The 23,245-nt window shown below is 37.9% G+C and overlaps 1 protein-coding gene across 4 annotated transcripts in view; it reads left to right on the plus strand.

The window, feature by feature from the left end:
• Positions 1–23,245, plus strand: part of ZMAT3 (zinc finger matrin-type 3) — an 87,960-nt gene that overhangs the window by 55,965 nt on the left and 8,750 nt on the right. For all 4 annotated transcript variants that reach the window (XM_066240704.1, XM_066240702.1, XM_066240703.1 and 1 more), the window contains 3 exons: positions 19,613–19,732; positions 21,892–22,058; positions 22,180–22,280. In XM_066240704.1, the coding sequence (XP_066096801.1) occupies positions 19,613–19,732; positions 21,892–22,058; positions 22,180–22,280 (388 nt within the window). The remainder of the gene's footprint in view (positions 1–19,612; positions 19,733–21,891; positions 22,059–22,179; positions 22,281–23,245) is intronic.

Consider the following 23,245-nt stretch of genomic DNA (forward strand, 5'->3'; position numbering starts at 1 on the left):
ATTAAGAGATACACACAAACATGTACACAAAAGAAGTAAAATGTAATGAGAAGAACATAAAAGTGGAGGGGTAAGTAAAAATAGTGATTATAGAATGTGTTTGAACTTAACCAACCATCAACTTAAATTAGACTGCTATAAACATAGCTTGCTATATATGAATCACATGGTAACCACTCAGCAAAAATCTACAGGAGGAAGAAATCCAGACATAATACTACAGAAAGTCGTCAACATACAAAAGAAGAGAATAAGAAAAGAACAGTGGGCCTGACCTGTGGTGGCACAGTGGATAAAGCATCAACCTGGAAATGCTGAGGTCGCTGGTTCGAAACTCTGGGCTTGCCTGGTCAAGGCACATATGGGAGTTGATGCTTCCAGCTCCTCCCCCCTTCTCTCTCTGTGTCTTTTTCCTCTCTCTCCCTCTCTGTCTCTCTCTCTCCCTCTCTCTCTCCTCTCTAAAAATGAATAAATAAAATAAAAATTAAAAAAAAAAAAGAACAGTGAAGAACTATAAAAACAAAAAAATAAAATGGCAATAACTATATATCTATTTATAATTTATTTAAATGTAAGTAGATTAAATGTTCCAATCAACAGATAAATGGATAAAGAAGATGTGTTGTATGGAATATAACTCAGCCATGAAAAAGGAGGCCTTATACCATTTTTGACAACATGGATGGGCCTAGAGGGTATTATGCTAAGGGAAGTAAGTTAGACAAAGACAAATACTGTATGATTTCACTTATATATGAATCTAGTAAATACAGTAAACAATAAAAACAAAAAACTCAAAGATACAGAGAACAAACTGATGGTTGCCAGATTGGTGAGGGGTTGGTGATTGAGTGAAAAAGGTGAAGAAGAGAATAAGAATTACAAATTGGCTGTTACAAAATAGTCATGGGGATGTTAAGTACATCATAGGGAAAATCCGTAAAACTGTGATAGCTGTACGTGATGTCAGGTTGGTGCACCACTTATCCAGGGAGCACTTGGTAAGATATATAAAAGTCTGACCACTTTGTTGAACACCTGAAGCTAATATAATATCAAATGTCAACTATAATTAAAAAAAAAAAAAACTCAACTGGAAAAAACAACCAGGCAGTGATCAAAGAAGGCAACTAAAGGCATGGGTAAGATGGGTAAGACCAGTGAGTAAGGCTTACCAGAAGCAGGACTCGGCAGAATGCAATGATTGTAGACTAATAAAACAAAATGGTTAATGAGATGATGAAAGTCAAGTTTTATTTTAACTCTGAAAACCTGCTTTGTAATTTTTAATATATAGTGATACAAAGACTGCAATTCATTATTTTAGTTATGTGGGAGATAAAAGGGGTCAGTGGTAGCCTATTTATAAGCTAGAAACACATTCTTGTGAAGTGATAAGTCACTGTGATTATATTACCCAAAACAGTCTAGTTAGTTGATGCTACTGTTGAAATCGCAAAGTTTCAAATTGCCCAGGGTATTGTAAGCAGTTCTCAGTCTGGCTTGAACAGTGTTACACTCAAGTCTGACAGTATCATGTTCCAGTAATCTAGGGCGCCCAATAGGAACTGCTCAATAAATACTTCCCTTTAAGCTACTACCCTCTTTTCCTGACATCCTGTAGTTCCCAAGCCGGGCTGCCTTAGCAGTACCCTTGTGTGTCTGTGATACACGGATTCAGTTTTGTTCCCAGAACTTTTTAAACCAGTCAGTCTGTTTCAAAATACCCTTAGCAGGTTTTTAAAAAATTTTTAATGAGGTTACCTATTTTTGCAGTCTCAAAATTATAGCTTTAGTTATATCTTAATTAAAAATAAAACCTTTGGAGAAAAAACATGTCTTTATTATATTAAAATCTGCAGGCTTCAGATTACTTAGCACAAATCTAGCATGGAGTAACAACACTTTCAGTAGCATAAATGCCCAGAGGAAGAACCACTTTAGAATGGAAGGTCAACAGAAATTAAAAAAAGCAAAAAAAATGGGTAAATTTTGCTAAGGCATCCACAGTTCAAAATAAAGTCAACCAATTTTTCTGCTAATTTGCATATTCATTTGAAAAAATACTCAAAGTACATTTCTAAAATTTGTCATAAATTTTGATTTCTATTTGTAATATTTAGTAGCCAAATGCCCTATCATATTAGGTTAATTAGAAAGAGACATCAGAGTTGAAAAAGCAGTTCTAGCATTATGGTGCTGAATGTAGTGGACATAATTCATAATTCAGAGAATAATTGTTATACCAATATTTAAAGTACTGATTTTGGCACATACATTTGAACATTGATCACTCAGGTTTGAATGGCATGATCAGCAACTATAATCTCAGTTAATTTTTATGTTTTCAAAATTTTCCTATCTGATTTGTTTTCCAAATGAACTTGCAGTGAACTGAGCTAGCTGGTTAAAGTACACTTTATTAGGGGACAGAAACTCTCCATGATCCTGCCATTGGCTGGACCACACCAACTTCCTGCTTCCCCATTCAAATGCACCCTTACCTCGTTTTCTCTTTATTTCTAAATAATAGCTATCCCTTTTATCATACAAGGCTGATTCCTTGTCCTGTACTCTGGATTTTATCACCTGTCATCACTTTTTCACCTTGATCAAATTAAAACCATGCTTAATTGTTTTTTCATGTAAATAAACGTAGCAATAGCAATCTTCCCTTTCCTTTTAATCCCTCTGTTACAATCCTTTCTCCTCTTCTCTCCTGCCCTTAGAGTTCTGTTGGGTATAATTGTGCTCTTTCCATCTTTCATTTCCCATTTGTTCCCCAGCCCTCTGCACTCTGGTTTCCATTCCAGTATTCTACTGAAACGGTCCTTTCCAAGGTCATCTGTGATCATAAAGCTAAACTGTCATTTCTACTTGACATCTTTCTAGCATTGGCCACTGGTAATTTGCTTTCTTAAAATACTTCAAGATATTTCACTCAGAATAATGCCTATAGAACAAAGCACTTATAATGAACAGCTATAATCACATTCTCCTTTACTCACCCATCTCCTACCTTTTCTATTGTCCTTTCTATCTCCCATTGTGGGTTGGCTATTGTTTTACTCTTGAGAGTGTCAGAGTTGATTATGTTTTTGTTTATTCTGTAATCAAAAAACCTGCTCTGTTTGCAGGTTGATTACAGTTGAACATCTACATCCAGTTTTTGCATTAACATGTAGGGAAATACTGTTCACTCTGAAACCATTTCCTTCTCTGTATTTCCAATGTCATGATTCTGTTAAACAAAAACTTTCATAGTTAACTGCTTTCCTGAAAGAAAGGGTTTATTGAGCCACATACTAGTCAGCAAAAGGATCAGGTCCTAAGGCATGCCGTTTAAACCACTAGCAGCAAAAAGGGGTGGGAGAAGGCGAAGTGGGGCTAATTCTGAGAAAAGTCCATAAGGAAGAAGTGTTTGTTCTTTTTGGATTGGTGGTAGGCATCGTTCCATAAATTTCCTGTGTAAGCAAGAAGCAGAGGCACCTGGTGGTTGGTGGTGCCTGGCTGTTCTCTTTAAATAGTCATGGAAATTGCCATCAGGATGTTAATTCAAAGCTTCATTATACTCTCAAAGATGTAAGTAGTCTTGTGTGGGTTTTGGCCTATAGCTGTTAACTGATTAACCTCTCCTCTCTTCCTTCCATGCTCTGACCTGCTGTAATTTAAATTTGGACACCTCAGAATTTTTTTTTTTTGTCAATTCCATACTACTCAAAAGAGATGTTCAAATGGATAATCCTTTCTTGAATGGTACCAATTGCTCAAAAAAAAAAATCTATTTTAGCCTGACCAGCCAGTGGTGCAGTGGATAGAGCGCAGTGGATAGGTCGTGGAGGACCCGGGTTCAAAAGAACCCCGAGGTCACCAGCTTGAGCGTGGGCTCATCTGGTTTGAGCACAGCTCACTAGCTTGAGCCCAGGGTTGCTGGCTTGAGCAAGTGGACACTTGGTCTGCTGTAGCCTGCCAGTCAAGGCACATATGAGAAAGCAATCAATGAACAACTAAGGTGCCTCAGCGAATTGATGCTTCTCATCTCCCTTCCTGTGTCTGTCCCTATCTGTCTCTGTCACAAAAAACCCCACCTATTTTAGTTTATTTCACATGTGGATTATAAATTGAAAATAGCCTTTTGTTTTTTCTTGAGTATCTGACACTTTAAAAATAGGGAGAAGAATCTTACACCTTTTAAAAAAACCCTGTTTACTAGCTTTTTTACTGTCTTTTTATTGCTACACTTGATCATAGCCAAAAGGTTGAGAAGCAATTATCTTTTTATTGCTTACTATCCATTTCATTTGTCTTCATGAAACCCACTGGTTTCCTGTTCTAATTTGGACTAGTTCACATTTGGATCATGACTTAATTGTGTAGCTTTCTGTATTTTCTGGAGTTTTTTATTGCCTTTTGTGTTTTCCCTTTTTTCCCTTAGAATGTATCATTACCATATTTGCATTTTCCCCTTCAACTCTCAATCACACTATTATATGGAACCTCTCTTTTATCATCAGTCTTTCTACTTGTTCCATTTTCAACTGGTTGCCCTCTGGGTTTGCCACATGGCTGTCAATTTTAGAGTTCTCTTTGCTCTCTTGCTTGGGCTATTTTTTGAATATGCAGTTTTCTTTTTTTTTTTTTAATCTTGTTTGTGTACATCTTTAGATTACTTGAAGGAAGAAAGAATAAATGTAAACGTGTATTACAACACACCTTTTTAAAATAAAGGGGAGTACTGAGAAATTTTTCTGAGCTCTGTGCATCTCAAAATGTTTGCCTTGTACCTTCATACTAGACAGTTTTGTGGGTGACCTACTTTAATTTGGGCCTTTTTTTTTTTTTTTTTTTTAAAGCTTGTAGTCTCTCCTTTTTATCCTTGTTACCTGAAATTTCACAATGATGGATGTGTCTAGGTCTGGGTCTTCTTTCATTTGTCCTGGTCAGAACTAGTAGATCTTTTCAGTTTGCACACTCCTATTTCTCCTGAGCTCTGGGGAATTTTCATTGGCATTGTTTCTTCGATGGTATTCTCTATATTTTCTCTTTTTCTGGTAATTCTATTAGGCCTATTTTGGACTAGTTGAGTAGATTCTTTATATTGCTTATCTCTTATCATTCCTTTATTTATTTATTGTAATTTCTGAGTGGTATTCTTGAATTTTAATCCTTTATTGATTTTTAAAAGTGTATTGAAACAATTTTTTAATTGAGTGAGAGGTGGGGAGGCAGAGAGACAGGAGGGGGGGGAGAGAGAGAGAGAAGAAGAAGGAGGAGGAGGAGGAGTTACCATTTTTTTGTCTTGTGCTTAATAAGTATATTGGGAGATTCTTTGAGACTGTGTGGATATTTATTTCTCATTTTATTTTTACTCAGTGATTTTAGCATTTATTAATAATTCCTGCAGGGATTATTACTGTGGTGTTTGCCAAATGGTGACTTATTTCCCCTGTTTTAATCACTTTGTACATGTATTAATTGGAATTTTATTTTAAGAAAGTACTTTCCAGCCCTGGCCAGTTGGCTCAGTGGTAGAGTGTCGCCTGGCATGCAGGAGTCCTGGGTTCGATTTCCGGCCAGGGCACACAGGAGAAGCGCCCATCTGCTTCTCCACCCCTCCCCCTCTCCTTCCTCTCTGTCTCTCTCTTCCCCTCCCACAGCCAAGGCTCCATTGGAGCAAAGTTGGCCCGGGCACTGAGGATGGCTCTATGGCCTCTGCCTCAGATGCTAGAATGGCTCTGGTTGCAACAGAGCGACGCCCCAGATGGAGAGAGCATCGCCCCCTGGTGGGCATGCCAGGTGGATCCCGGTCGGGCGTATGTGGGAGTCTGTCTAACTGCCTCCCACTTTCCAACTTCAGAAAAATACAAAAGAAAGTACTTTCCCCTTTTTCTTATCAGTCTACCTATCTTTCTATGCAGTTATTTATTTCTATCATGGATTTATGGATTCTTATTTTGTTTTAGGAATATAATCTCGATTGTTGTTATTTGATGTTTAAATTGTCCCATATTTGTGTGAATCCTTTCAAGCTAGTGTTTGTGTCCTTTTGACACGTCTTCTACTTCGTGCTGGTGTTTTTTGAAAGGGGGGTTCATTTGCTGAGATTGTGTTGACTTTTTTGGTAGTAATTTTGTATAGACTTGAGTATATAGTTTTCATATGTTCATTTTGTGGATTTTGGGTGGCTTATAAGATTCTTAATTCATTGGAATCCTCTCCTATCACTGCAGCAAGGTCCAGTTCTTTAATAGCTTTTTTTTTTTTTTTTTTTGGTGTTCTGAGGAGGGTTTATATGTTCCCGGTTTTTGTTTTCTTCTTTTTGTCTTGCGGGATGCTAGCTTTTCCTACTTTGTTTCTTTTTCCCTTCACCTCCCAATTGCCAAAGCGTGACTCTTCTTTCTTTGCCTTTGTCGCCCCCAGAAGCCACTTTGGTGACAGCTACTTCAGACCACCTGCACGAGCTCCTTTCCTGCAGTCAGTGACTGGATCATGTGTTACAAACTTGGGGTGTACTCTTTCTGGTGGTAGATATAAGTCAGCTTAGGTCTTCTGCTAGTTCCCTTTTCTCTCGTTCTTGCAGTTTCTGTCAGACTGTTCTTGCTGACTGTAAAGGTTTGTGGCTGGAGCATGAGTGATTGCTACCTTGGATTTGATGTTTTTCTTTTTTGCCTTCAGTTGTTTTTGTAGTCTGGACACTCTGCGATGGCTGCTTATGTGGAGGGCATGATTTGTGTGTAGTTTAATTTGCTTTTCTCATCATTCTGTATTGTTTGTAGAGGATATGTGAGGAGATGTGGATTTAGGCAGCCGCTATTCACCTATCTAAGTGCATGGGCACATTTTAACTCTTTGAGGTTAGTTTCCTTATATGTAAAATGGGAATAATAATTATACCTAATTGATAGAAATTTCATGAAGGTTAAATGTGAATTGTGTAGAACACTATCAGTCACATAAGTGCTCAAAAATTTTTAATTGCCATTATTTTGTTATGGATGTAATAACGGTTTGACTAGAACTGTGGATGCTGCTTTAAAAATGAGATAACCTGATACTACCGAAAGTTGTTAGTGCTGTCTACCTCATCTTCTGCATTTTCGTGGACTGTGCTCCTGTAGCCATGCTTTAGCTTCTGCATCATCCGTTCTGTTTTTTTTTTCTGACTTCCTCTGTTGTCATGCAAAGTAGGCTAAATAAAACTGTCTTAAAAAAATCTTTCACGCCTGACCTGTGGTGACGCAGTGGATAAAGCGTCGACCTGGAAATGCTGAGGTCGCCGGTTCGAAACCCTGGGCTTGCCTGGTCAAGGCACATATGGGAGTTGATGCTTCCAGCTCCTCCCCCTGTCTCTCTCTCCTCTCTCTCTGTCTCTCTTCTCTAAAAATGAATAAATAAAATTAAAAAAAAAAGAAAAGAAAAGCTTAAAAAAAAAGCTTTTCCCCTCTAACTCTGTTTCTCTGTTCCCTGTCATAGAACTCTTCTAAAAAGTTGTCTATACTGGTTGTCTCCATTTTCACATCTCCCATCATCTCCTTAAGCCATTCACATACTTTTTATCCCCCACTACTCTACTGAAATGGTTCTCACCAAAGTCACACTTGACCTCTTTTTTTTATTTTATTAATTATAATGAGGTGACATTGATCAATCAGGGTACATAGGTTCAGAGAAAACATCTCCAGGTTATTTTGACATTTGATTATGTTGCATATCCCTCACCCAAAGTCAATTGTCTTCCGTCACCTTCTATCTGGTTTTCTTTGTGCCCCTTCTCCCCCCACTTCCCTAACCCCCACACTCTTGTCCATGTCCCTGAGTCTCATTTTTATGTCTCACCTATGTATGGAATCATATAGTTCTTAGTTCTTTCTGATTTACTTATTTCTTCAGTATAATGTTATCAAGATCCATCCATGTTGTTGAAAATGATCCAATATCATCATTTCTTATGGCTGAGTAGTATTCCATAGTATATATGTACCACATCTTCTTTATCCAGTCATCTATTGAAGGGCTTTTTGGTTGTTTCCATGTCTTGGCCACTGTGAACAATGCTGCAGTGAACATGAGGCTGCGTGTGTCTTTACGTACCAGTGTTTTTGAGTTTGGGGGTATATACCCAGTAGAGGGATTGCTGGGTCATATGGTAGTTCTATTCTTAATTTTTTGAGGAACCACCATACTTTCTTCAATAATGGTTGTACTACTTTACATTCCCACCAACAGTGGATGAGGGTTCCTTTTTCTCCACAACCTCTCGAACACTTGTTATTAACTGTCTTGTTGATAATAGCTAATCTAACAGGTGTGAGGTGGTATCTCATTGTAGTTTTGATTTGCATTTCTCTAATAGCTAGTGAAGATGAGCATCTTTTCATATATCTGTTGGTCATTTGTATCTCTTCCTGGGAGAAGTGTCTGTTCATGTCCTCTTCCCAGTTTTTTATTGGATTGTTTGCTTGTTTGTTATTGAGTTTTATGAGTTCTTTGTATATTTTGGATATTAGGCCCTTATTTGTGCTGTTGTTTGAAAATATTATCTCCAATTTAGTTGACTGTCTGTTTTAAGTTTCTTTTGCTGTGCAAAAGCTTCTTAGTCTGATGTGTTCCCATTCATTTATCTTTGCCTTCACTTCCCTTGCCTTTGGAGTCAAATCCATAAAGTGCTCTTTGTAACTAAGGTCCATGAGTTTAGTACCTATGTTTTTTTCTATGTAATTTATTGTTTTAGGTCTTACTTTAGGTCTTTGATCCATTTTGAATTTTAGTACAAGGGGACAAACTGCAGTCGAGTTTCATTCCTTTGCATGTGGCTTTCCAGTTATCCCAGCACCATTTGTTAAAGAGGCTTTCTTTTCTCCATTGTGTGTTGTTGGCCCCTTTATCAAAAATTATTTGACCATATACATGTGGTTTTATTTCTGGGCTTTCTGTTCTGTTTCATTGGTCTGAGTGTCTGTTTTTCTGCCAATACCATGCTGTTGTTTTTTTTTTAACTTTATTTATTTATATTTTACAGAGACAGTGAGTCAGAGAGAGGGATAGACAGGGACAGACAGGAACGGAGAGAGATGAGAAGCATCAATCATTCGTTTTTTGTTGCGTGTTGCAACATCTTAGTTGTTCATTGATTGCTTTCTCATATGTGCCTTGACCGCGGGCCTTCAGCAGACCGAGTAACCTCTTGCTGGAGCCAGTGACCTTGGGTTCAAGCTGCTGGGCTTTTGCTCAAACCAGATGAGCCCGCGCTCAAGCTGGCGACCTCGGGGTCTCGAACCTGGGTCCTCTGCATCCCAGTCCAGTGCTCTATCCACTGCGCCACTGCCTGGTCAGGCTACCATGCTGTTTTGATTATCGTGGCTCTATAATATAACTTCAAGTCAGGTATTGTAATGCCTCCAGCTTCGTTCTTTTTCTTTAGGATTGCTCTGGCTAGTTGGGTTTTTGTATAGTTTCATATAAACCTGATGATTTTTTGTTCCATATCTTTAAAAAATGACATTGGAATTTTGATGGGAATTGCATTAAATTTGTATATCGTTTTGGGTAATATAGTCATTTTGACTATATTTATCCTTCCTATCCAAGAACAAGGAATATTTTTCCATTTCATTATATCTTTTTTAATTTCCCTTAACAATGTTTTGTAGTTTTCATTATATAGGTCCTTTACATTCTTTGTTATGTTTATTCCTAGGTATTTTATTTTTTTTGTTGCAACTATGAAGGGGATTATTTCTTTGAGTTCGTTTTCTGATGTTTCATTGTTTGCATATAGGAAGGCAATGGACTTTTGTATATTATTTTGTATCCTGCAACCTTACTGTATTGGTTTATTGTTTCTAGTAGTCTTTTTGTGCAGTCTTTGGGGTTTTTGATTTATAGGATCATATCTTCTGCAAAAAGTGAAACCATTACTTCTTCTTTCCCAATATGAATGCCTTTTATTTCTTTCTCTTGTCTGATTGCTCTGGCTAGAACTTCCAGCACTACGTTGAATAAGAGTGGAGAGAGTGGACAACCTTGTCTTGTTCCTGATTTTAGGGGAAAAGTCCTCAGTTTTATGCCATTTAATATGATCCTAGCTGATGGTTTATCATAGATGTCCTTTATTATGTTGAGATATTTTTCTTCTCGACCCATTTTGTTAAGTGTTTTAAACATAAAATAATGTTGTATTTTATTGAATGCCTTTTCTGCATCGATTGATAAGATCGTACGGGTTTTGTTCTTTGTTTTGTTGATATGGTGTATTATTAATGTTAACCATTTTACGTATGTTGAACCATCCTTGTGAGTCTGGGATGAATCCCACTTGATCATGATGAATTATTTTTTTTAATGTGTTGTTGTATTGATTTGCTAGTATTTTGTTTAGTATTTTAACATCTGTATTCATTAGAGATATTGGTCTATAGTTTTCTTTTTTTGTGTTGTCCTTGCCAGGTTTTGGTATGAGGGTTATGTTGGCCTCATAAAATGTGTTTGGCAGTATTGCTTCTTCAATTTTTTGGAAGACTTTGAGTAGAATAGGAACCAAGTCTTCTTTGAATATTTAAAAGAATTCACTAGTATAGCCGTCAGGCCCTGGACTTTTATTTTTGAGGAGGTTAATAATTGTTTCTATTTCCTGCCTGCTTATGGGTCTGTTTAGGCTTTCTGCTTCATCATGACTCAGTCTAGGAAGATTGTATTGTTCTAGGAATTTATCCATTTCTTCTCGATTGTTGAATTTGGTGGCATATAGTTTTTCATAGTATTCTACAATAATTCTTTGTATATCTATGATATCTGTGGTGATTTCTCGTCTATCATTTTGGATTTTGTTTATATGAGTCCTTTCCTTTTTTTTCCTTGGTGAGTCTTGCCAAGGGTTTTCCAATTTTGTTGATCTTTTCAAAGAACCAGCTCCTTGTTCTATTAATTTTTTTCTATAGTTTTTCTGTTCTCTATTTTGTTTATTTCTGCTCTGAGTTTTATTATTTCCTTTCTTCTGCTGGTTTTGGGTTGTCTTTGTTCTTATTCTAGTTTCTGAAGATGTGAAGTTAAGTGGTTTACTTGGGCTCTCTCTTGTTTGTTCATATAGGCCAGTAGTAATATGAACTTCTCTCTTATTACTGCTTTTGCTTCATCCCAGAGATTCTGATATGTTGTATTGTTATTTTCGTTTGTATGTATTGTGATCTCTGAGCTTATTTCTTCTTTGACCCACTCATTTTTTAAAAGTATGTTGTTTAGTTTCCACATTTTTGTGGGTTTGTTTACCTCTTTTTTGCAGTTGAATTCTAGTTTCAAAGCTTTTTGATCAGAAAATATGCTTGGTATAAGTTCAGTCTTTCTGAATTTGTTGATGTTATTTTTGTGGCCCAACATATGGTCAATTCCTGAGAATGTCCATGTATGCTAGACACAAATTTGTACTCTGTCACTTTGGGATGAAATGTCTTGTGTATGTCTGCCTAATCCAGTTGTTCTAGTGTTTCATTTAAGGTCAATATTTCTTTATTGATTTTCTGTTTGGATAAACGATCTAGAGCCATCAGAGGTGTATTGAGGTCTCCAAGTATGATTGTATTTTTTTGGTTTTTTTTTTTTAGGTCAGTCAGTAGCTGTCATATATTTTGGTGCTCCTTGGTTTGGTGCATATATATAAAGAGTGTTATGTCTTCTTGATTCAGTGTTTCTTTTATCATTATGAAATGACCGTTTTTGTCTCTGATTACCTTTGCTGTCTTGTAGTCAGCATTGTTAGATATGAGTATTGCTACACCTGCTTTTTTTTGGATGTTATTTGCTTGGAGTATTGTTTTCCAACCTTTCAGTTTGAATTTGTTTTTATCCTTGTAGTTTAGATGTGTTTCTTGTAGGCAGCATACAGTTGGATTTTCTTTTTTAATTCCTTCTGCTGCTCTGTGCCTTTTTACTGGTGAGTTCAATCCATTTACATTTAATGTAATTATTGACATTTGAGAGTTTCCCATTGCTATTTTATATGTTGCTTTCTGATAGTTTTATATCTTGTTTGGTTCTTTTTTATTTTTCTATCATTTGTTTTTGTTTGGTTGTAATCCATACTTCTTTTCTCTGTTACTTCTTTTTTCAAGCCATGTACTTCTGTGGTGGTTTTTCCAGGGGTTGTTACAATTAAGTAATGGAAAGGATACATATTACGTTCATTGTGGTACATTATCTCATGAGTGCTTCTGCACTCCATCCTCCTTTGCTACTGTTAATCTTTGTCTTCTCCCTTTTTTTGTTTCTTTGTCACAGATTAATCTTGTTTTTATTGTGATCTTGATGGAGCTTTTACTTGTAGTTTTATTTTGTTTTGTTCTTTGTGTCTGCTCAGAAAACCTCCTTTAGTATTTCCTGAAGTGGGGGTTTTCTGGTCATAAATTCCCCCATCTTTTCTGTATCTGTGAATGTTTTTATTTCTTTTTCATATTTGAAGGATAGCTTTGATGGGTATAGTATTCTTGGCTGGAAGTTCCTCTCTTTCAGAACTTTAAATATTGGAGTCCATTCTCTTCTAGCTTGTAGAGTTTCTGCTGAGAAATCTGTTGATAATATAATGGGCCTTCCTTTATATGTTGTATTCTTCTTTTCTCTGGCTGCCTTGAGATTTTTTTCTTTGTCATTGGTTTGTACCAATTTCATTATGATGTGCCTTGGAGTAGGTTTGTTAGGGTTAAGATAACTGTTTGCTATCTGAATTTGAGGCTTTAGTTCTTTTCACAGGCTTGGGAAGTTCTCGTCTATTATTTATTTGAATATGTTCTCCATTCCATTTTCTCTCTCTTCTCCTTCTGATATAACCATTATTCTCATGTTGCTCTTTCTGATGGAGTCATACAATTCCTGTAGGGCTATCTTATTTTTTTTAATTTGTGAGTCTTCCTCCTCTCTGTAGTGCTGCTAGTTGCCTGTCTTCTATGTCACTAATTCTTTCCTCTATCTGGCCTGTTCTATTGACTAAGCTTGTTACCTCTTTTTTCAGTTCATGAATTGAGTTTTTCATCTCTGTTTGATTAATTTTCATTGTTTCAATTTCCTTGGGGAAGTATTCTTTCTGTTCATTGAATTGTTTTTTGAGCTCCCTAAATTGCCTTTCTGTGATTTCTTGTATATTCCTGAGTATTTTTAGGACTTCAGTTTTAAATTCTCTGTCATTTAACTCCAAGGTTTCTAAGCTATTGAAATATTTTTCTATAGATTTTTCCTCATCTATCTGAACTACCTCTCTGTCTTTTGTATCCATGATATTCAATTTTTTTCTTTAATGGCATTTGAGAGTGGTATTGTTAATAACACTAATAAGAGTTGATAATAAAAATTTTTTTGAGAAAATGCAGTGAAAATCTGAAAATTCTATTGTGCTAAGTGGAACAAAAATATGTAGAAATGAGAGCCTGGGTTGGGAGGGAGTGACAAAGAGGCAAAAAACGAGATAAGAACCCAGAAAATGCCACAAGGAAAAAATTTGGATCAAGAATAAAATAATTTGTTTGTAAATGACGGTTGAATGAGAGAAATAGTTTAAGAGGAAAGAAAAAAAGAAAAAGAAAATAAAGAAAAAAATACAGTGAAAAATGAAAATTCTATTGTATTAAGTGGCACAAAAACTATAGAATAGAGAGCTGGAGTTGGGGGAAATGCTAAAGAGATAAACAGTGAAGTAAAAAGCACACAAAATGCTACAATGAAAATGTTTGAATCCAGAATAAAATAGTTTGTTTGTGGGTGAGATTTGAATGAGAGATAAAGTAAAAGATAAAAAAAGAAACAAAAAGAGAGGGAGAGAAAAAAATTGAGTTGTTTTTTGAAATGTAACAGAGAAAAAAAAAAAGGAATGGAAAATATAATACCTATGGGTAATAAAGTTCAAAATGAAAAGAATAAAATGGAAAGAGGATAAAATGACTAAGGTGGAAGAAAAAAAAGATTAAAAATACAAGAAAATAAATCAAAAAAGTTATAAAGACTGGATTTTTCCTGCTTTTGAGAAGTTATCTGCTTCCTTTTTCTTCTGTCTCTTTTTGGCCTGTGACACTCTTAGGCAGAAATTTGCTGTTGTGTTGCTATGGTGATGACATAAACTAGGCCTCAGTCCCGTTGGTAGTCGGGGCTTGTTAGCATTTGGCTCTGACAATGGGAGAGTCTGTTTTCCTGGAGCCTCTCCCCAAATCACTCCTTCCTGAAACAGCAGCCTGGGACCCAGCTGTGAAGTTGCCCCAGGCACTGCCTGGAGAGTAAGAGCCCCTAAGAGCTGCCAAATCCCCCTCTATCCCCACTCAACACAGGGTTCTGGGCAAGGCTTTGCCAGCCAGAGCCGCCAGCGTAATCAGGCAGGGCTGGGAGCTGATTGCCTTTCAGTGTCTTTCTGTGAGCCTTGGGGCATGTCTAGTATGCCTCAGCACTCTGCAGGTCTGCTCTCCAGGGGCTGTCTGCAAGCTGCCTGCGCACCCTTCCACCACCAGTTCCCCCTACCGCAGGAGTGTGCTTTGTTAGCCTGTGGCTGGAGGAGGCGCCAGGCCCAGATAGGTCCAGGTGTAGGGAAGCTGGCTTTTGTGTACTTCCCATGCACTGTTGTTTGGGAAGCCAGGATTATTCAGAAACTCTGGTCACAGCCCACACAGAGGGTCACTACTGACAGTCTCTGACCCAGCCTGTCCATCCAGGAATGTGGGCACCCACGCCCAAAGCACCAGGTGGATCCACTCGCACACTGCCTGTGCTTGCCGAGCTGGAGACCGGGAGTAAAGAAAGCAACTGATTGCCCACCTCTGCTATGGTCTGCTGCTGGTGTTAGCGTGGGCTGAGCCGCGGGCACACTCTCTCCTTGGCTTGAACGTCTCTGCCCTAGCTCAGCTTTTTCCATGCCCTCAGCCCTCGCTTTCTCTCAGTTCCAAGTTAAAGCAGCCCTTCCTCAGATCAGTGAGGAAAGCAGAATACTCCGTTCTCCATCTTATTTCCTTCACAGTGATTTATATATTCAGCCACCTTTTTGCCCAATCATACCTTTGTTTGATGTATGTGTCTTTCACATGCTCCTGAGATTGTTTTTCTGTCTCTAGTTGTTGAATTTGTTGAAGTTTTAGGGAGAGGTGTCAGGAGCACTCCTCACGGCGCCATTTCTCTGACGTCTGACCTCTTTATTTTTTAAGAGAGAGGAGGGAAGATAGTGAGACAGACTTCTACATGCATCCCAACCGGGGTCCACCTTGCAACCCCATCTGGGGCCTATACTCACATCAGTGGAGCTATCCTCAGCACCTGAGGATAACGGTGCTTGAACCAATCGATGCACTAGCTGCGGGAGGGGGAAGAACTAGAAAAAGAGGAGAGGGAGAGAAAGAAAAGCAGCTGGTCGCTTTTCCTATGTGCCCTGGCTGGGGATCAAACCTGGGACGTCCATAGACTGGGTTGACACTCTATCCAGTGAGCCACTGGCCAGGGCCAACCTCTGTCTTTTCAAATCTAAGCATTAACTTATGTGTCTTGACCCCACAGTAGCATTTGACCTGGTGAACCACTCCCATTTTTGTTATTGTTTTAAATTATGAAGTCCTTCAGGAATTAAAAAAAGGTGCTAAAATAATATAATGCACATGTGTACTTGCCCTCTAGTTTCAAGAGTGAAAATGGTCAGGTCAGCTGATGCTCTGCCCATCCGCTACCCCCAGCTCTTCCCAGTTGTAACACCTTGCTCCCAGATGTAACCACTGTCCTGAATTGGTATTTCTTGTTGCCATACTTGTTTTGTATTTTTGCCACCTATATAAAATGTTTACCTATATAAAATGTAGTGGCATTCTTTTTTTCCCCATGTTTTTAACCTCCATATTGAGATTATTTGTAAATATCTTCTGCAACTTATTCTTTTTATTCAATGTTTTGTTATGAAATCATTTATGTTGCCATGAGAGTTCTAGGGTGTTTATTTTCACTGTTTATTCCATTGTATTAATAGACTATACAACCTATCCACTATGTTGTGGATGGACAAGAAAATTGTTTACACTTTTCAGTTGTTACAAACAGTCCTAGAAACATTCATAGAAAAATCTCTTTAGATGTATATTTCTGTTTGATAATACCGAGTAGAGCTCCTGGGTTCTAATGTATTTAACTAGACTTTTCTTTTGAATCACCTTGTTCTAGGTTTTCATGATACTTACTGCACTTGTTTGGTTTCAGCCTGCTTCATAGACCAAGCGGTCTCATCTCATTTTCTGGACCCTTGGCCTCTACTGCACTCTATATTTGTGTCCTGGGGGTTTGTCTTTGGCTCTCCTCTCTATCTTGCCAGCTTCTAGCTTTTTTTTTTTTTTTTTTTTTTCTGATTTATCCCCCATGCTGATCCCAGGATAATCTTTATCAAATGCAACTCAATCATGTCACTACTTTGCTTAAAGTTCTTTAGAGAACCCCTCCTGCCTTTAAAGGTCAGGTTTTGTATCATGGACAAAACCTTTAAGAATTAGTCCTCCATGTATCTCAACTCCTACCTCTGCTCTACAGGATCCTGAAGACCATCTCTCCAGCAGGCTGGGCCTTTGCTCAGGCTGTTTCTTCTGTTCACAATTTTCTTTCCCCTCACTCCTCAACAGCCTAGTAAACTTTTGCTCATTTTAAAAGATGACTTACATGTCCTTTTTTTAGGGAAGTTATACCTGACACTTTCAGACAGAAGTAAGAAATTTCTTCTCTGTTCTTCTAGCAGTTTATCTCCATTATACTTCTTGATTCATTTATCCAGCAAATATTTACTTATTGCCTGCTACATGCTAGAGAATGTTCTAGACATTGGGGCTAGAATAATAAACAAGATAGGGTCCTTATTTTTCAAAGAGTCTACATTTCAGAGGGTAGAAAAGAGAAAAAAACCAAGTAAACAATATTATTTTAGATAGATAATGTGGTAATGTGATGGAGAGTATGTGGGGGGAGGGAGGGGAAATAGGCATGATACTTCAGATTGAGTGAGATGCTGTTTGAGTTGAGACCTGAAAAATGAGAAAAAACCAGCCATGCAGCTTTCTAGAAGAAGAACATTCCAGGCACAAGGAACAGCAAGTACAAAGGCCCTGGGGCTAGAATGAATATGGCATGTCTAAGGAACAGAAAGAAGGCCAGTGAGTGAGAACATGATGAGACGGGGGAAGGGGTGCTGTATGAAATAAAATATGAGAAGGAGACAGGGCCAGATTATGTAGGGCCTTGTGGGTAAGATTTGTGTTTTAAGTATAGTGGAAAACTACTAGAAGATTCTGCATGAGAGAGTGGCATGATCTGATTTATGTCTAGAATTATCACTTCTGGCAGATAGGTATGAGGAGAATTGTAGAGGGCAGAGTGAGAATGGGCTGTAAGTGGAAAATTTAGACTCTTGAATCACCTTGTTCTAGGTTGGCAGCTTGGATCACTGGTATTTTGGTATTTGTAGTGTCCATGGCACAAAGTGGAATGACTTAGGATATATCGTTAAGGTAGGTTGACAGAACTGGCTGATGGATTAGATATGTTGGTTTTAAGGAGAGATGGAATTAAGAAGAGGACCCCTTGGCTTTTCATGAGTTACTGGCATGTGTGTCATTTACTGACATGTGTGTGACTTGTGTCAGTGATGAGAAAGTTCTGTGGGGGAGTAATCCAAAGTTATCTTTTAGTTATTTTAAGTTGGACATGGCTCTTTAAAATTTTTTTAAATTTATTGATTTTGGGGGGGGGGGAAGGATGGGGTAGAGGGAGAGAGAAGGGGGGAGAGAGAGAGAGAAACACTGATTTGTTGTTCCACTTACTCATGCATTCATTGGTTGACTCTCACATGTACCCTGACCAGGGATCGAGCACACAGCCTTGGCAGTGTATCAGGATGACAATAATCAATTGGTTAGGACTGGACATGCCTCTTAAGACTGCAAAATGTGAATGGCAGGAAATCAGTTAGATAGAATGCTCTGAAGGTCAGGGGTTGTCTTAGTTTGTTGGGACTGCTATTACGAATTATCAGAGACTGGGTGGCTTAAGCAATGAACATTTATTTCACCTAGTTCTGGGAGCTGGCAGGCTGAGATCAGGGTGCAGCATGGTGGGTTCTGGTGAGGAGCCTCTTCCAGCTTGCAGACCACTGATTTCCTGTATTCTCACATGGCCCTAGAGGGTGAGGGGGACTTCTGACCTCTTCATAAAAGGGCACTAATTAGGCTTCATCCTGAAGACTCAGTTACCTTCTAAAGGCCTAGCCTCCTAATACCATCACACTGGAATTAGATTTCAATATGTGACATTTTTGGTGAGGCACAAACCTTGAGTTCATAACAGGGATGGAGATAATTTTGGGAGTCAGCAACTTATTGATTATATTTTAAAACTTTGAGACTGAGTAAAATATCTGAGCTGGAATGGAGATGGAGAGAGAAGACCTGCTGTGGACACGGCAGCATTTAGAGAGTGACAAGTGGGGGTGTAAGTGGGCGTTCTAGAATACGATAGAACGAGAGAGTATCAATTGTGCCATGCTGCTTAGAGTCAGAATATGAAGGCAACAAATGTGTCCACTGGATTTGACTCCCTGGAGCTCACTGTGACTAAGGTAAGAGCACCTTTAGGGCTTTCCAGTGGTCAGAAGGTGGGACTTAGCTCAGTACTTTCATTAATTGCATATGTATCTGTCACCTCCTCTAGATCTTGTGCTAGTTATATTTCCTTCTGGGGCTTAGCATATAGCAGATGGTAAATAAATGTTTGCCTGCAGGTGTGATTTTTACAGTGCAGTTGAAAGACTAATATACTTTTCTACCCTCATTTATAATGCTTTTAGATCACCGACCCTTCAGACCAGTTTGTATCAGTTCAAGGAATATAGTTGTGTTAAGGATAATTTAAAGAAAACACGAGAGAAGCAGGTCCATTTTTTAGAGGTTCATAGTGCATCCTGAAGCCATCTGCTGTCGGAAAACAGGGCCTTGCTTGGATTTGGCGACCTCCTTTAGCTCTGCTCCGCTGCCTGGCCCTGGCAGTGCTGGTGGCAATCCCCCATGCTCTCTGGACTGCAACTTTTCAGCTGTCGTATGTGGATAGTACTAACAAATTCCTCTCACAGGATTTTCATGAGCAGGACATGAGTTAATGCACGAAGTCGAATGATACTCTATAAGAGCTATTCTTGTCAAAATAATTAAATTATCTATTTTATTACAGACTTATAAAGTAGATTAGATCAGAGTGTCATGAAATATTTAGTCAGTAGTGTATGAATAGCATCACGTTTGGGGAGGACACATTGCTGGGAAATCTGGTACTTTTCTTGAGATATATAGGAAATTAATTTCTTTTGGTTTTGTTCCTTTATCTTTTCCAGATAAATTTAATCATCCTGTTAGAGCCTAGGAATAGACTCTTTTACTTTAAGATCAAGTAATCAAATCTAGCTAGTGTCTGTTTACCTGAGTGTTGCATATATCTGAAAGAATGAAATATAGTGTTACTAGTGATTGTTTTCTTTTTTCTATTATTATTATTATTATTATTATTATTTTAGTGTGTATATTAACTCAACTTGACAAGTTTTCTTTCTCCATGGTGATTACCTGTTTTATTTCACTTCTAGGGTAAAAATCATGGTAAGAAACTTAGAAATTACTATGCAGCAAATAGCTGTCCTCCTCCTGCCAGAATGAGCAACGAGGTAGAACCTGTGGCTACTCCAGCTGCTCCAGTCCCTCCGCAGGTGAGACGTGTGAGAGTGACAGTGTCCCATGCACAAATGGTCATGGAGGAATTTGTCATTCTTGTGCCCACCAAGGTACAGTTGTGCAGATACTACTGAAAGGTCCCACTTGTTGCTGTGAACTACTTGAACTATAAAGCTGGATTTAATGCATGCCACAATCTACAAACCTTGAGATTTCTTATTGGCTTTGGTTGTGATGCATGAAATGATGGAACAAATACTATTTCATGCATCTTTCTCTATGCGTTTCTCAAAATTCTGGTTTCGGTGACCCTTAATATCTAGACTAAGCTAGAATAAAAACCAACTCACCCTCAATGGAACAAGAGATTTTTAAGCATTTATGTCTTTATTGCAGTTAATCCCATTTACTTTATATTTTGCCTGCCATTAAGGTCAGTTTCTTGAGATGGCCCCCTCTTTTTTTTTTTTTAACTTCTCTGCAGAGAACCTGTATAAACTCTTTCTGGTGAAAGCAAGAGTTCCTTTAACTCCTTGAAAGATAGAGCTAGTGTTTCAAGCAAGATATTTCTGTACTTTAATAGCCTCTGGCATATAGATTCTACTCTTTAATCCATCTTTGAGGTATTCTTTGTCCTTAGAACAATACAGAATAACTCTAATTGAGTATTTACCGAGCCAGGGAATGTGCGAAGCACATTTCATGCGTTATTTCACTCAGGGCAGGGGTAAGGGGTGCGCTCCCCTTGGACACAAAATTTAAAAGGAAGACAAAAAACTCAGTCGTCAGCATAAATATTTTTAAAAATTCAAAATGAGTGTAAGAATAGTCAGTGGTGAACAGAAGGTCAAAAACTTGAAGACAGGATAAGTATTACTGATTTTCCTTTTGCTCCAGGCTGCAGTGTGGCTTGGCATAGCATGGTTACTGATCTTGTCTCTATTTAAAATTTTGATATTTTGTTCCTTATCGATTTTATTTTTGATTAGGTTTGATTTATAAAACTTCCATTAAAATATTATTTATCATTTTAAAATTATTATTATTGTTTACAAAAATCAAACAATTACGTTTTCCAAAAATTATTTCTTTTGATTGCTGGGTTTTTTGATGCTCTCTTAAATTCTTTACCCGTGGCACATTGCCTGCCTTGCTTCATTCTAGTCCTGGGCCCTGACTTCATGTAATGCTTGCAATAACTTAAGGTATTGGCCTTATTACTCAAAGTGTAATCCATGGGCCCCAACATTGGTCTCACCTGGAAATTTATTAGAAGCTCAGGTAAGCTCAGTATCTTGTCCATGACGTTACACATGGTGAGGCAAGGATTTTTTTTGATTTTAGACCACCACTCATAGCCACCATGGTATCATTTTGCTTTTCTGAATGTCACTGCAGTTGTCATAGTGCTGGTTTTTGAAGGCTGCTCTAGAACTAGATGACTGCTCCCTGGTGGGCACTGTTTCCCACCAGCTCCACCCTTCTCGGCAAATGGCCCTAGCCTTCTTTTATAGTGTAGCCTGTTGTGATTTTGAAGAAGCTATCCTGTCTCCAGAAAACCTTCCTTTCTAGGTGAAAGAAACTGCTATTTCTATCTGCTGGTCCTGATATGATATGCTTTCTAGACTCTTGTATATTTTATTCTCCTCCAGCAAAATCTAGTTTGTCATTTTTAGTTAACCTGGTAACATTTATTGAGTGTATACTATCTTTTAGGAACTATATTCGGTTTACCTTAACTCATCGTTTCCCAACCTGAATGCAATTGTCTGGATCTGCTGGTTATTTTCCCCTAATTATATTATCTGTAGCTCATCTGTAGACTTTGAGTAGGGGCTCATTTTTAAAATACATGTGTATATAGTTTTTGCATTTGGTAGCAGGCCCTATAAATGGTAGGAGTTCAGTAAATGCTTGTTGATGGATTCTGGGCCAACTTTACTTCTTCTGATAATGTGACGTTAGGCCTTACCTATACTACCCTAAATTATCTGTGCTGAGTTTATAAGTTTTCGTTTTTTTTAATTTCTTCATTGGATATAGCAATTAGTCATTCATTATTTTTGTACATTGGTCATTTTCCCACAAACCCATGATTGTTTCCTAGCTTAGAAGGAACTTTGAGGAGTAAAAGGGAATAAACTCCTGATTATTATTATTTTTTTAACTCTGTTTCTTATGTCACTGATGTCAGATGGCTTCCTTTAAGCCGGGAGGCAGAGTGATCCTGGCCACAGAGAACGATTATTGTAAGCTCTGTGATGCCTCCTTCAGTTCTCCGGCTGTGGCGCAGGCTCACTACCAAGGGAAGAATCATGCCAAGAGACTGCGGCTGGCGGAAGCTCAGAGTAACTCATTCTCGTAGGTATTGCCATTTTCTCGGGGGCCATGTTGTGGTGTGAGACTGACTGTCTATAGAGAGAAAGAGTTAAAATGAATCCCTGTTAAGAAGTCTCACTCTTTTAAAATTTCTTTTCTCCAGAGAATCCTCAGAGGCTGGTCAGCGGCGGACCCGGAAAGAAGGGAATGAATATAAAATGATGTCTAATAGGAGAAATATGTATACAGTACAGAATAATTCAGGTATTCAGTGGATTTCCACATACCTTGGCTATGTTCTGCAGATGGTCTCCTTTATTTTTATTCCTTTAATAGTAATAGATAGCCCTGAGAATTGGGGTGAGCTGTTGTTTTGTTTGAATTGGTTAGTGGCTTTTCAAGCTGGTATTTATTTCAGGTCTCATTTATTTATTTTTTTTCTATTAAATATGTTATTTATTTTGATTTTAAACTATTGTTTATGTTTTAAGATTTTTTTATCATAGCTTCTTTATATTTCTTTTAGTATTTTCCAGCTGAAGAACGTAAAATGCATTATTAAAAAGAGCTATTTGGTTTAAGGTTGCACCATGTTAAATTTTACTCGGGAAAATAAAAGGCATTATAGCAGTGGCATTTGAGCAGAGTGGTGAATTGGAATCACCTGGGGAGTGTTTGTAAAGTACACGTGCCAGAACCAGGACTTAGACATTTTCAGTCATTAAATTTGGAGTAGAGCTCAGACACGCATGTGTTTTGAAAATGCTTTCTCACTGATTCTGATATATACTTTCAGTTCAGAACAGTTTGTTCATAGGAGTATTTTCTGAGTTTTGTGGTTATCTTCAGGAGGGAAAGTAGGATGACTAGTCCCTCGTCGTCTCCTACCCGGGCTTCCAGTGCGTACACGACCTCAGGTCACTCCCAGGGAAACAAACAGGAAAACAAAGTTAATTGGAAAGGAAAGAGAAGCATGGGAAATAGGGTTATTTAGAAACAACAATGTGATATAATTAATAGAAGCCTAAACATATATCAGTAATTATAATAAATGTAAATCTACTAATTCCCAGTTAAAAGACAGAAGTTACAAGATTAGATAAAAATGAGCTGAAATGAGGGAAGCTGAGATAGCGATATTCATAGATGAAATAAACTTTAGGTCAGAAGGCAATTTAGGCTATGTTCTCTAACTAAAGAATAATTAAATGAGGTGTTGATAACAAAGA

The sequence above is a fragment of the Saccopteryx bilineata genome, chromosome 8 (genome assembly GCF_036850765.1).
Source record: "Saccopteryx bilineata isolate mSacBil1 chromosome 8, mSacBil1_pri_phased_curated, whole genome shotgun sequence".
NCBI classification, from domain to species: domain Eukaryota; kingdom Metazoa; phylum Chordata; class Mammalia; order Chiroptera; family Emballonuridae; genus Saccopteryx; species Saccopteryx bilineata.